This window comes from Muntiacus reevesi, chromosome 7, assembly GCF_963930625.1.
Source record: "Muntiacus reevesi chromosome 7, mMunRee1.1, whole genome shotgun sequence".
NCBI classification, from domain to species: Eukaryota; Metazoa; Chordata; class Mammalia; order Artiodactyla; family Cervidae; genus Muntiacus; species Muntiacus reevesi.
In genome coordinates, this window is record NC_089255.1 from 31,716,897 (window position 1) to 31,729,398 (window position 12,502).

The 12,502-nt window shown below is 37.5% G+C and overlaps 1 protein-coding gene across 9 annotated transcripts in view; it reads right to left on the reverse strand.

Annotated features, from left to right (window-relative positions):
• MEIS2 (Meis homeobox 2) overlaps positions 1 to 12,502 on the reverse strand; it is a 219,968-nt gene that overhangs the window by 195,168 nt on the left and 12,298 nt on the right. For all 9 annotated transcript variants that reach the window (XM_065940455.1, XM_065940446.1, XM_065940447.1 and 6 more), the window contains one exon: positions 9,008 to 9,122. In XM_065940455.1, coding sequence (XP_065796527.1) covers positions 9,008 to 9,122 — 115 coding nt within the window. The remainder of the gene's footprint in view (positions 1 to 9,007; positions 9,123 to 12,502) is intronic.

Genomic DNA, 12,502 nt, shown 5'->3' on the forward strand with positions numbered 1-12,502 from the left:
CAGGACAACCTTGATGGTAAGCAGCTACTTTGCAGATGGAGAAACTGAATCTAGCAGACATGGAGTAAAACTGGGATTTGAACCCATGACTCTCTGCCTCCTGAGTCTGTGTCCTTTTCAGTGCAACCCTAACCCCAGAACACAGGCATCTTGACTCACAGTCCAAGACTCTGGACAGAACCTCAAGCAGATGAAAAGGGGGCGCAATACAGAGTTTGCTTATATTGCCTAAAGTAAATTAAACCTGCTCAAAAGCAAACTACAAGAAAATTGGAATGAATATGCAGGAAGTCAACAAAAGCATATACAGCCTAAAAATTCAAGAATTACTTCCAGTTTCTTTACCTGTATGTGAAGACCCCCAACCTCCCTCAAATTCAACCTCATCCTAAACAAAAAGTGCAAGCAAAATGGATCTTGAGTTTATCAGGGGAAACTATTTGACACATTAAAATTTGCCTTATTATATTACATTATAAGATTTATATCCACACCCTTACTTTTGTATAGATAATATAGTGAAAAAAAAATCCCATGTTCAAATTCTGACCATATATATATAATTTAAGACACCATTAAATAACAAATAAGACAAATCCTAGTTTAAGCCTCATCTTAAAATACCATTTAAAATAAGAATCTAAAATTTAAGATCCTACCTATAATAGTCCATTGACTTATTTAAGACAGTGTTGCATACAATAAAATTTTAGTAAAATAAAACAGGTTTATTATCTCTTAAGGATATAAGATGATTTTTTCAAATGTATCAATATGTTAAATGTCCAGTTGATGAGTATAAAGTTTTGATTAAATTGTTTCTACTTTACAAAAACTGAAATCTGTGGATTTTGTTTATTGATTCAGAAAAGAATATTCTACTGCTAGATAGCTGAATAAGTAATCATTTCTGCCTTGGAAAAGCAAGGTGACAGACCAGGAACCAAATAGTTATAACACAAAATGTGAATGATGCTATAAAAGTGGTAGAAGGCGCCACTGGGGTGCAGAGAAGAGAACACTGGCTTATGCCCCAGGCAAATCAGGAAGGCTTCCTGGAGGAGATGACATTAGAATCAGAATTCCCTAGACAGAAGAGAGACGGACACAGTTCCCTTAGGTCTCTCTCCAGTATTTCCCTTTTCAAGATCTGGCTTCCTATCTGGCTAAGGGACCTTATTGCTAACAGTAGAAAGGACATTAAAATGGTCGACTTTCATTTTAATGAGGAATTAGATTTTACTGAAATCCCATAGTTGTTTTCTTGCCGGTCATTAGAAAGGGGGTGACTAGCTCAAGACTAAGGGATAAAGTTGGTAGATAAAAATGGTTTATATTATTGTCTGCTGTGACATCAAAATATTTTCAAAGACCAAATTAAAAACAAATGTCTACATAGGAAGATGAAAAAAAAAGCTATTCTCCTACTACCCTACCCCACCCCAGATTTAAAACAATAAGAATTTCAAGGAACTTTCTGAGGGTAGAAATAAGAAGAACAGAGAAAGGAGAGAAAAATAACATGGCGTCATTATAGACTGTTCTTCCAAAGTAAAGGCAAGACAATGAAGGGAAAAAACAGAACACGTGTATTACAACATATAGCACCATAAGGCTGTGTCTGATGCTCTGGAGGGCTTCAACAAGTACTGCTCAGCCAAAAATCAATTGAAAAATCAGCATGATAACAGAGCATGAGTTGCCCTATAATAGCCTTAAGACCCCCAAGGCTATGCAAGTCCCTTTCATCTGCCACACTGCATTGACTCCAGGGGACCCTCACTTCCCCTCCCTGAGTACTGTGCCTGGCTGTATTTCTAACCTACTGCCTTACCCTCCCTTAGAAATGGGAGCTGACAGGACTGAGGATGTTTTAAAGTGGTTCTGAAGAATTTTTTTTCTTTCTGATTTATTCTTTATGTTTTCTGGACATTTGCACTCAAATTCATCCTAGAATATCCACTATTTCCACAATATTAAGTGGTCAGGCATAATCTCTTGAATAATCTAATAATGGTCTTGTGTTTTGAATGCCTTAACTAACCTACACGAAACTGCCCCTTAATAAAAATCAGAGTTCAGGCTTATGCAAATGTGGCATGTAAGCAATTCACAGCATTGTTATAAATATACATATACAGTTCATTCCAAGATTTCATCTCAATATTTCTTCAATCACTTCCTCACAATGTCTGGTTTGTTCAATTTATATTTCTACTTGGCATTTGGTGCAAACCCCCAAAGATAAGATACATCTGTCCCTTAGTCACAAATCTTGGCATTTTTACCTTAACTCAATTGTGAAATGATTGGTTGAAAAATTACCTTACTTATTAGCAGGATTTCCTCATAATAAAGCATTTTATTTCCAAACTTTTGAATGTGACATGAGGTGGACCAACTCAGGAGTGACATATTAAAGCTTAAGGAGGACATATAAACACCCTGATCCGTGTGAGGGAAGGAAAAGCTAATTGGAAATCAGCTTCCCTGTGATTATCAGCTTGTTTATGGGGAGGAGGACGCCTCTGAATGGCACTGTAAATTCATCCCTGATTATGGCGTTAAAACCAGAGCTCATTTCCACAAGCTCCCCCAAAGCCCCCACCCAATGCATTTTGTTTAGTTACAAAGCGTTGTGCACTGTTTTCAGAGAATGACAGTTTCCCCTGCTTTGATTTTCTCCATTTTCAAGAAAAATTAATCAGTTGCACAAGCCAGTTGTCAGATTTCACTTCCCTCATGGCAGAAAGCACACATATTCATTGTCTGCTATAAGAATAAATTTTAGTAATTTTTCCCCATGTCAATATGAATATTAGACTGACCCAATTAATATGAAACGCTTCTATGCTGCTGGAACAGACAGTGCTCCAGAAAGAGCCATTTGCACAACCTGTTCATGATTATGGGCCATAAGGATACAAAGATGGCACGCACATTTGCGGACCATCTGAATTCTTACACGGGAAGGGGAGAGGGTGGAGGGAGCGGCATGACGTGAGCTTGACTGGCGCGGGTCATGTTTTTTAATCCGGAGTATTGGACATGTAACACAGCAACAAGAGCTGATCATTTTGTTTAATCACCTTTTGGATCTTTGCCAGATGGTCTCTATTGAGAGCGCTGCAAACAGAGAGAGATGAACTGCATCTAACACGCCACCAGAGCTTTCCCGTAAATGTCTGAGAACTGATTCCAACAAGAATTTAGTCTCAGAGCAGAAAGGGATACATTTAAAAACTATGTGCATTAACTATACTTTTCCCCATAGAATCCTCACTTGGCATGAATAATTTACCCACTCTTATGCTAATGGGATCATGAAAGTATCCCTCGTCTTTAGTGCAGCTATTCTCGGCTTTCAGTAATTACCCCACCCAGTGAAAATAACATGGCTTCTGCATTGAATGGCCGACTAGTACCTGACAATTAGAAAGACCATGGCTGACAATGGACTGGTCCAGAACCCAGACAGAGAACGCTTGTAGGCCAAAGAAAAGTACAAGCGCAAAGTAACGTTGGTCATGGGCGGGAAGGGGGAGGAGCGGGGGATGCATGGGGTGGAAAGTAGAAGAAAAGAGGAAAAGAAACATTTTCTATTGTCAAGCTTTTCTTTCTCTGACTTACTATCAAGATTTTACTTACATTATTAAGTGCAAAGGCATCCACAAGAAGATTCATTTTAAAGGAAAAAAAGAGACCATATCTAAGGAAAAGAACTAGAGTTATCTTTAAAGCACGTCTGCATTAAGAATTTACTTAATCAGAATTTTAAAGAATCTAAGTAGTGGAAAATCCCCTACATTTTGATTTTTGAATTGAAAAAAGATTACCAAACCAAAAAAAAAAAAAAAAAAATGAAGAAGAAGAAGAAAACAAAAGCTAAAAAAAAAACCTCTCTTTCGACCTCTGTCCACAAAACTCCATGTTAGGTAGTTCACTGTGTAAAAATTATCAGGCTAAAACATCTGGGAAAGAAAGCTATGAAACAGCAGGGAACGTGGCTGGTTTATTGTTTATCTTTTGTTTATGAGGCAGTATTCAAGTTTAATTACTACTCTAAATTAAACTCTAACTGGCATCAGGAGACATCCCTTTACATGACTAAGTTAAAAAAAAAAAATCTAGAAATCTCAACTCCAGGCTTTTCAAGTAAGTTGATACATATAGGAAGAAATTACTCAAAATTAACAGCAATTATAGAAAGCTTTTAAGCATTTATGGGCACCATTACATGCTCCTAGAGCATTTATTTATCAGAAGAGTTTAATTTTATTTCTAACAGTTGCTATTCTAAAACGTTTTAAGAAAATCAACAGAAATTATTTGGATGTTGGCTGATGATTAAGGATAGTATTCCTTTTGATTTTATTTGGGGAGCCAAGAAAGTATGAAAATGCAACATAAATATTCTATAATACAACAGCTTCTTCTGTGCCAATATTCAATTCTCAATTATATTCTCAGTGAATTTTCTGATACAATTAGGAGGACAGGAAGGAAAAGAAATGTCACCATATTTATCATAACAGTAAGTGACCAGTTTTGGATGAACTTAGCTCTAGGAAAAATAAAAGTTAAAAGCAACTAGCAAAAGATTATGCCAGATGGCATCTGTCATATTGTATTTAGGGTTATTTTAAAGAGATTGCCGCCACTATGAAAACATTCCATTGACAGAGTTTTCCTAGACTGAATAAGAAATCCCAGTAGAACATATTCAGGATCCACTATAAGTGGGTTTGAGGGTTTCCCCCCATCTTTTAACTATATAACTGGAATACTTGGTGGCGAAGAATACTATTTCATGCATTATATAATAACTGAACAGGGTAAGCCTGTGTTAGACTTTTGCTTACCTGTAATCATTTATGTTAAATCTATAGTGGGTATTTTTAGATTTCAAAACCATGATTGCTAAAGAACTGCGTAATATCTAGTTATGGAATTTTAGTCTCATTGCCTGGATAATAGAGACATCAAAAGAGAGGTTTCATAGGTGGCAGAGTCGAGGGGAACTGTGCTGGTCTGTACAGCCCTGTGTCTTGAAAGATGAGAGATGCATTTATGCTTAAATACTAATGGATTTAGGTTAAACTGGGTCTGGCAACAGCACGGTTAACGTGCGTGTGGAGTGCACTGTGAGCTCAGCAGTTACTGGGCCAACTGTCTCGGTATTTCTGGGAATCCTGCCTATTCACAGTGCAGGGATTGTTCAATTGCTGCAAAATGTACAAAATGAATTTTACAAAAATGAATTGTAAGGAAGGCCCCATTACAACGATTTTACAGCAAAGATGTCAACATCAATTTTTCTTTCATGCCTAGCTAATGATTAAAACAGCATATTCCATTTGCCTAAGACAATTTATTTCATATTGGCACATCAAAATATTGAAATACAAAGTTATCTTTACTCTGCCCTTTTTATTCACTGCTGCTGAACCCATACCATTGTTCAAATCCGGAAAAAATAAAACAAACTTGGCACGAAATACTTAAAACAAAGGCTCATCAATATTCTCCAATTTGTCAACATCTCAATTACAGCACTGGAAAAAATGTAAATTTCATGTGCTCTAAACACTGAGGGGTCTATTCTCCTGCCAATTCACATGCGTAACTCCCATCAGCGTTAATGGGAGTTACACAAACCCATCAATAATAATAATACTTTGTACATATATTGTGCCTTTCATCTAAGGCTCTCAAAGTGCTCCAAGAACAAGGGGGCTGCTTCCTAGTCTTTACTCTGGGCAAAACCCACAATGAAATACAAAGCAGCTTTTGACTCAGCAGGTACAGAATTAGGGACCCCACGCCTTATTATCAAGCCCCATTTTATTACTGATGGGAAGCCAGACACAAAGAGGGCCAGTTACTTCCCCAGAGACCCAGTCTGCACCCTAATTCTATCCCTGAAAAATAAAACAGACTTTTTTCTTCATTCTCATGTGACTAACAAGATAAACTCCATTTGGCTGCTTTTAGCCAAAGAAATCAGAGCGAATGAAAGTCTGGTTCATATTTATGTAGTTTACTGCTAGGCATGTGCTGTGTGAAAGAGACAGTAAAGTCAGGTTTCACATTTTATCAAGTTTGTTTCTTACAATATTTTTAAAATTTGATTCCTCCCCCCCTTTGGGTTTGCTGCACAAACACGGAGGAGGAAAAGATGACCTTTCACCTGTGTAACTGTAGCTCTTTCCCTATCAAGTCATAAAATAATGAGATATTTTTAGGTTCCAAAGTAAAGGTTCATATGAATCATTTTAGTAGAAATATTCCCCAAATCATAAAGCAACATAAATGCATGTATTGTTTTATAGCATATGGCTATTAAAGTTTAATTTAAAATGTGTATGAAAACATTGTCTTTAGTACAATTCATCCCTATTTTTTCTGTTTATCATAATTTGTTTTGAAACTGAATCGTTTTACAGTTTTCCATATGCCTGTTGTGCTAATAAATTCTGAATAAGCAAGAAAACTCTTTTCTAAACTAAAAATCTTGGTTCCCAATGAAACATTTTAATACATTTAATATGAAGAACATAAATTTCCTTCTTAGACTTTCCATTAAACGTCAACCCTAAGATTTAACCTAGGATAAGCATATGTGATTTCAGTCAATATCTCTGTTGACTTTGCCCTGAAGCAGATAATTAATCTTTCCCATAGAAAGCTACTCTGGACAATTTGGTGGGACAAAATATCTTGAAAATATATTTAGAAGACTATTATGGGCATGAGTATGACAAAATACACTCAAGTCTGACCTTCGAAATTCAGAATCTTTGGTAAAATACAGAATATCTTTCAACCCGTGTTTCGGAGCCACTGATGTCAGCCAGGTAGCAAATTCTCCATGCCCAGAGAGTCTCCATTTTCCAGGAATCAAAACGTTTTTTTGTCCCTCACACTTTAATACAGTAAAATGACTGACTTCCTAGTACTCAAACACATAAGCTACCATGTCCATTCTTTAATCCCATGGAGATATGATTAAAGGAACAAAATCCTATGGGGATCAAATCCTTCAACATGGCATCACTGGGTGTGGCTAACCACAACATAGAGGTTTGTGCGTATGGTTTTTACCCAACTATATCGGTCTCAGTGCTTTTCTCTTTCCTAACAAAAACAAAAGCGAAAACAACAAGCCAGCAAAATTAACCAAAATGATAAAACTCTATGCCTTGGCTGTGGCCGCAACTGTTCAGCGTTCCAAACCCCAGGGTCGTCCTTCTCTGCCTCTCCTTCTCTCTGGTCCCCTCCTGCCATCTCGCTGGCCATAACTCAACCAACCCAACTGAACCAGTCAGTTTTAAATTTCAGTTGGGACCTTGGTGACCTGTTAATGAATCTACAGAGAGGAGAAAAACTCACAGTGTTGAGTTATGCCTGGTGTTGCTAGCTGACTTGGAGTCAGAAATGCTTGAAGCGTTAACGTAATTGCAAGAATGTGAAAAATGAAGCGCTGGGCTCCTGAGCAAAGTGAAAGGTCAAAGCGAGCCTCACACACAACAAGTCTCTGGAAGATAGCCTCATTAGACCATTAAGTCTGCTTCTCCTTTCCCCCTCTCTTGTACCATGCTTAAGGTGTTTTGTTTTTATTAGTAGATATATTTCCCCCTTTGTGGCACAGTGGTTTGGGGTGGTGGGGGGAGAGGAGTCTTAGAAAGCTTTTCAGATTTAACCACACTGAGAAGTCTTTCTTCAAGACACAGAAACACAGTTAAAGCCACTGCATTAGAGATTCACTGAATTTATACACATTTCATCTTCAAAATGCTTTATAGTTTAGTTTTCTTACATACAACCAAAGTGATCTAATAAAAAACAGTACAGAAAGTCTAAATAGATAACAGTTCACCAGTTCTTCCACAATTTACCATCTGATAGTATTCATTTCTGTGTTAGTTGCAGCTTGCTTAAACCTAGATTCTAAGTTGGACCCATTCGTAACTTAACATCCTAGAAGGGACACTTCTCTAAACTCTTCCAGAATACTAGGAATCCAAAATCCATGACCAGGAGCTTGAAAATATAAAGGCACTCACCCTACATCAACCATCATTTTTTAAATGGCATATATGACTACATCTCAAGCTGTTAAACTGTCCTCCACTTGGAAGACTGTCTAATGCTTAAATATTGTGGCCATAAACACAGTCATAATAGAGATGAAATAGACCTAGGAGATCAGACACCATCTAATGTAAAATATTAAAAAGTAAAATCTATATACTTTCCTGGCCCACATTCAATATGCATCTTCTTTTAAAAAATAATTTTAGCCATAGAAGAGTCAACCCTACCAATATATAATTGCTCTCTGTGCAATAGGTGAGCCTTAAATGGCAAAATTTATTTAAATGACTCTAGGCTTCCTTGTCATCTGTAGTTGATGTCCCCCTTGCCTTCTGATTATTTGAATTTTTACAATTTGTGACAAAAGTCTCACCATGGCAGCTGAATAGAAATGGGGACAAATAATCTAAGAATTTCAAAATCCATCTTCCCAAAATACAATTCCATATAAAATTTGCGTGGCACTTTGGAACTAATAAGAACAAAGTTTTGCATCATGTGTGCTTTACAGGCATCATTGCTTGATTATAGAAAACCCTTATAGTTGATTTACAAATAAAATATCCCATTTATAGTATAATTCAATCTACTGCATCACAGAAGCAAAGATCTGTCATTCTATTTACTTACACCCAGGAGTAAAGAGTAGATAACCAAATCTGTCAGAGAATTGGCAGAACTAATCGATTGTTATTGTAATGCTTGCCTAAAGATTAGACAACTCTTTTTGTTTTGTTTTTGGTGAGTAACATAAGTTAAGGGAAGGAAATACTGTCTCCCTAAATAGCAGCCATTTATACTCCCTAACCTGCAACTCTACTGTTTACAGTGAGGCTGATGCACCAATATAAAATACTGATGTTATTTCAGTCATGCCCACTTTGCACAAGGAAAATCCTTGACTTTTTACCTTGCTCACTGCTGTTGTCTCCACTCTGGGACGCATGGCCCCCACTGGAGGGCCCCGGGGTGCCTGCTGAATGGGTGGAAGTTGCATCATCGTGGTCTCGCCAAGATGCAGGATTCTGATGTCAGGAGGCCAAGGAATTTTTCCACAGTTACCATTTCAGCCATAAATGACGAACCAAGGGGAAAGGTGCAGAGAGAGGCAAAAAAACATGTACACATTAGTATTTGTGGAACTAGGCATATATAGATGCCACGTTACAGTATGTTGTCTTTTCAGCAGTAGGTACTGAAAGGAAGAAAAGATGCACTAGAGTCACGATGAAGTGATAGCTATGTCAGTTTACAAATCTGTTAAAACCAATGGAAACAGATGCCTTAAAATGGATGCATTTTATTATATACAAATTATACTTCAATAAAGTGAATTTTTAAAGTTAGAAAAGAAAAGCCTCCTTAAAAATCTAAAAGTTTGCTCTTTAATTAATTATGGCACACTCTTCCAAGAAATAGATTCCAATGCTGTTGGATACCAAACACTTCAGAATATTAACACACCTACAAAACTCAACAACTCCCTTAAAAATTCAGATTGGAGAATGTATGGGACAGCCCTTCATATCAAATGCATTGCCCTAAAAGGGACTGAATTAACTCTCAAAATTATTGTCAACTGATTAAATCATTAACAAAGACAATAATATCAATCATTGCATCAATACGTTCCTTGCTGTTTAATGTGCGCAAACGACAATCAGAAAATGAAACAACTATGAACTGTGATCCACCTAATAAACTAGAGAGGACTTCCTTTAGAGCTGCAGGGAAGGTTTAAAGTCACAGAGCAGAGCTTTTTCCTGAAAGAACTGCTCATTTTAAAGGACATGTAAGGTAAGCCGAGAGTTATAGTTCATGCTACTTTGCTGAGTGTATTCTTCTCCTGTTCCTCCTCCCCTTTCCTGATCAGTCCCAATACCCTGCTGTCGCTTAAAGGAAAACAGGAATTCTAATGTACAGGAAGGCCTTTATCAGCACCACATGAAGGCAAGCAAGAGATGGAATTTCCTCTGGCAGAAACAGAGAGTAGGAACAGCATATGAAACAGACCAGCCTTAAGGTCAGAGTTGTACACTTGTCACCTGTGTGCGATAACTTGGACTAAGCCCACGGATCTACTGGCAAGCAAATCTGTTGGGGGTGGTGGGGGTGGGGGGTGCAGTACTTTGAGAGCAAAATAAAAAGCCTGTTAGTCCCTCAAAGTAGACTATTTCTTCTTACAAGAATTGGTAACTAAGGACTCAGACAGACTGACATGTCTATAGGCAACATGCTAACATCTTGACCACTTGAAGACAATCTTGCCCTGTTGTCATTATATATAGTTTATCCAGAAAAAAAGGTCAGTCTATCTTTTTCTCAACCTCAACCCTATGTACAAATAGAACATAAAACTTCACCAAAATAAAGTTAAGAAACCAAAGAGAGAAAAAATAAAGAACTATTCTCATTTGGAACAGCAACAACAAAAAATTTGTTTGCCTCTACAGATCTGTCTCAAACCACTTTAAGTTAATATTTAGCATTTTTGATAGATGGTGAAATGTCCCAAAGTTCTAGAGATTAATAACATCTCTATCAAATAAAGCTGTTGGCACTGCTGTCAGGCAAGCCACTGATTCAAAGGCAAAACATGAAGCAGAAACTTTGCGACTGTAAGTACTGCACAGGTATATATATCTCTAAAGTAAAGATACATTTTTGAAAGTACTGATGGATTTGGGAACAAAGTTGAACAGAATAAAACAAAAACCAAGGTTCTGCTGCCTATATGAAGACAAAGTCATGCCTGTGATGTTTTTTACCTAAGTTCAAAACTCTTCCAATAGTTTCTAGCTAAAAGCAAATAGAATGCAGGGGTTCTTCAAGCTTTGCAGACTCTTCGAGTCAGCTGTTTGCTGGATGGTAATCAGATAAAGAGCTATAAGAATTACAAGAAAGAAAGAAAGAAGCAATAGCATGGCATGAATTTAGTCTTGCAACAACACTGGCTAAAGCCTTCTTTTAGACACTGCAATAATAGTCACCTAAGCTAAACTTTTCAGTTAAACTTTGCATCACTAAAACAGCAAGTGATGTGAATTTTATGCACTGCACGCTTTTTATTAAGCCGGCGGCTATAAAAGCTCCTTACCCCTCATGAAAATTACAATAATAAACTACTAACACCTCAACTATCTTTTAAGGCAAACGTCATCTAACAGCTATTACATAATCGTTCAAATGAAGCTCCAGCGAGTCCTTCTGTTTGGACATGAGAGTGATTTCAAGGGATCACTCAGAAGCAACTTCTTGCAGTGGAAAGCACCGTCTTGTCCTCATCAGTCAGACCTGTACTGAGCTTTAAAGTCAGTCCTCACTGTTTATAACTCAGTTGATTACCTTCCCTGTTTTTTTGGAGGAGGCAGTCTCTAAACTAAAGGGGTGAAAAATAAGCCACATAAGCAAATAATACTTTTAGAGCAGCTAGTTCCTCCAAATCAGTTGGGTCTTGGGTTTTCAGCTCAGTCCTGAAGTTTGCTCAAGTTCTCTTTCACTATGTAACCCACCATGCCCGTCTCTTCTCCCTTACCTTCCTCACATCCTCAAAGATGCAGTCCTACAAGCGTCACACGGTGTTTATCTCCATAGTGTGTTTCAAGTACTATGATCTACTTTGCACAAGACTGACACAAACTAGTACCAGGATATTCATCTAACTTGAAAGTAGGAAAAACAGCTGAGTCCCTCTGGGGTTTGAAAGTTGAAGAGTTACCCCAAAGTTGCCTGTATTCAGCTACACCACAGTGACGTGGTCAAATACAAATATAAATAATCTAGTAAATAAAAATTGCTACCTCCCTGATCACAAAACATTGGAAGCAACATGGATAGCTACAATATAGTCCTTTACACATAAGATTGGTTTGTTCTTAGACTGAAGTATTTGTTTGTATCACAACTCCTTTCTTCTTCTTTTCCCTCCCTAGATAGTTTCCAAGTTTACATCCTTCAAGAATAACTGCTTGGCTTTCTGCCAAATTATATGCAGAAGTTTAGTGAATCTTGAAACCAAAGTGGCATATGAAAGCATGTAAAACACAGGACGTACTTAGAAAAATAAAGAGTGTGTATGTGTGTGGGAGAGGAGTCAGCTAGGTGCATTCCACAATATATGTCCTGTTCTTCAGCCCCAGGTATCATGAAGACATTCGAGGGCAAGGAAGAGACATGTTTCTATTCCCAGGGGCTTTCATAATTAGGAGTCAAATACAGTACTCTTCTTGCTCTTACGTAATTGCATTAAAGAGCAGTGTTAGCAGGAGAAAAGCAGTGAATACTGAGTGGAGCACAATGGAAGGAGATGGAAAATAGATACAAGAAGCTAGGTCTCCAGGGGCAGTATTTTCTATTTGCTGGGCTACAGACTCACAGCTGATAATGCAAGTTGTAATTAATATAA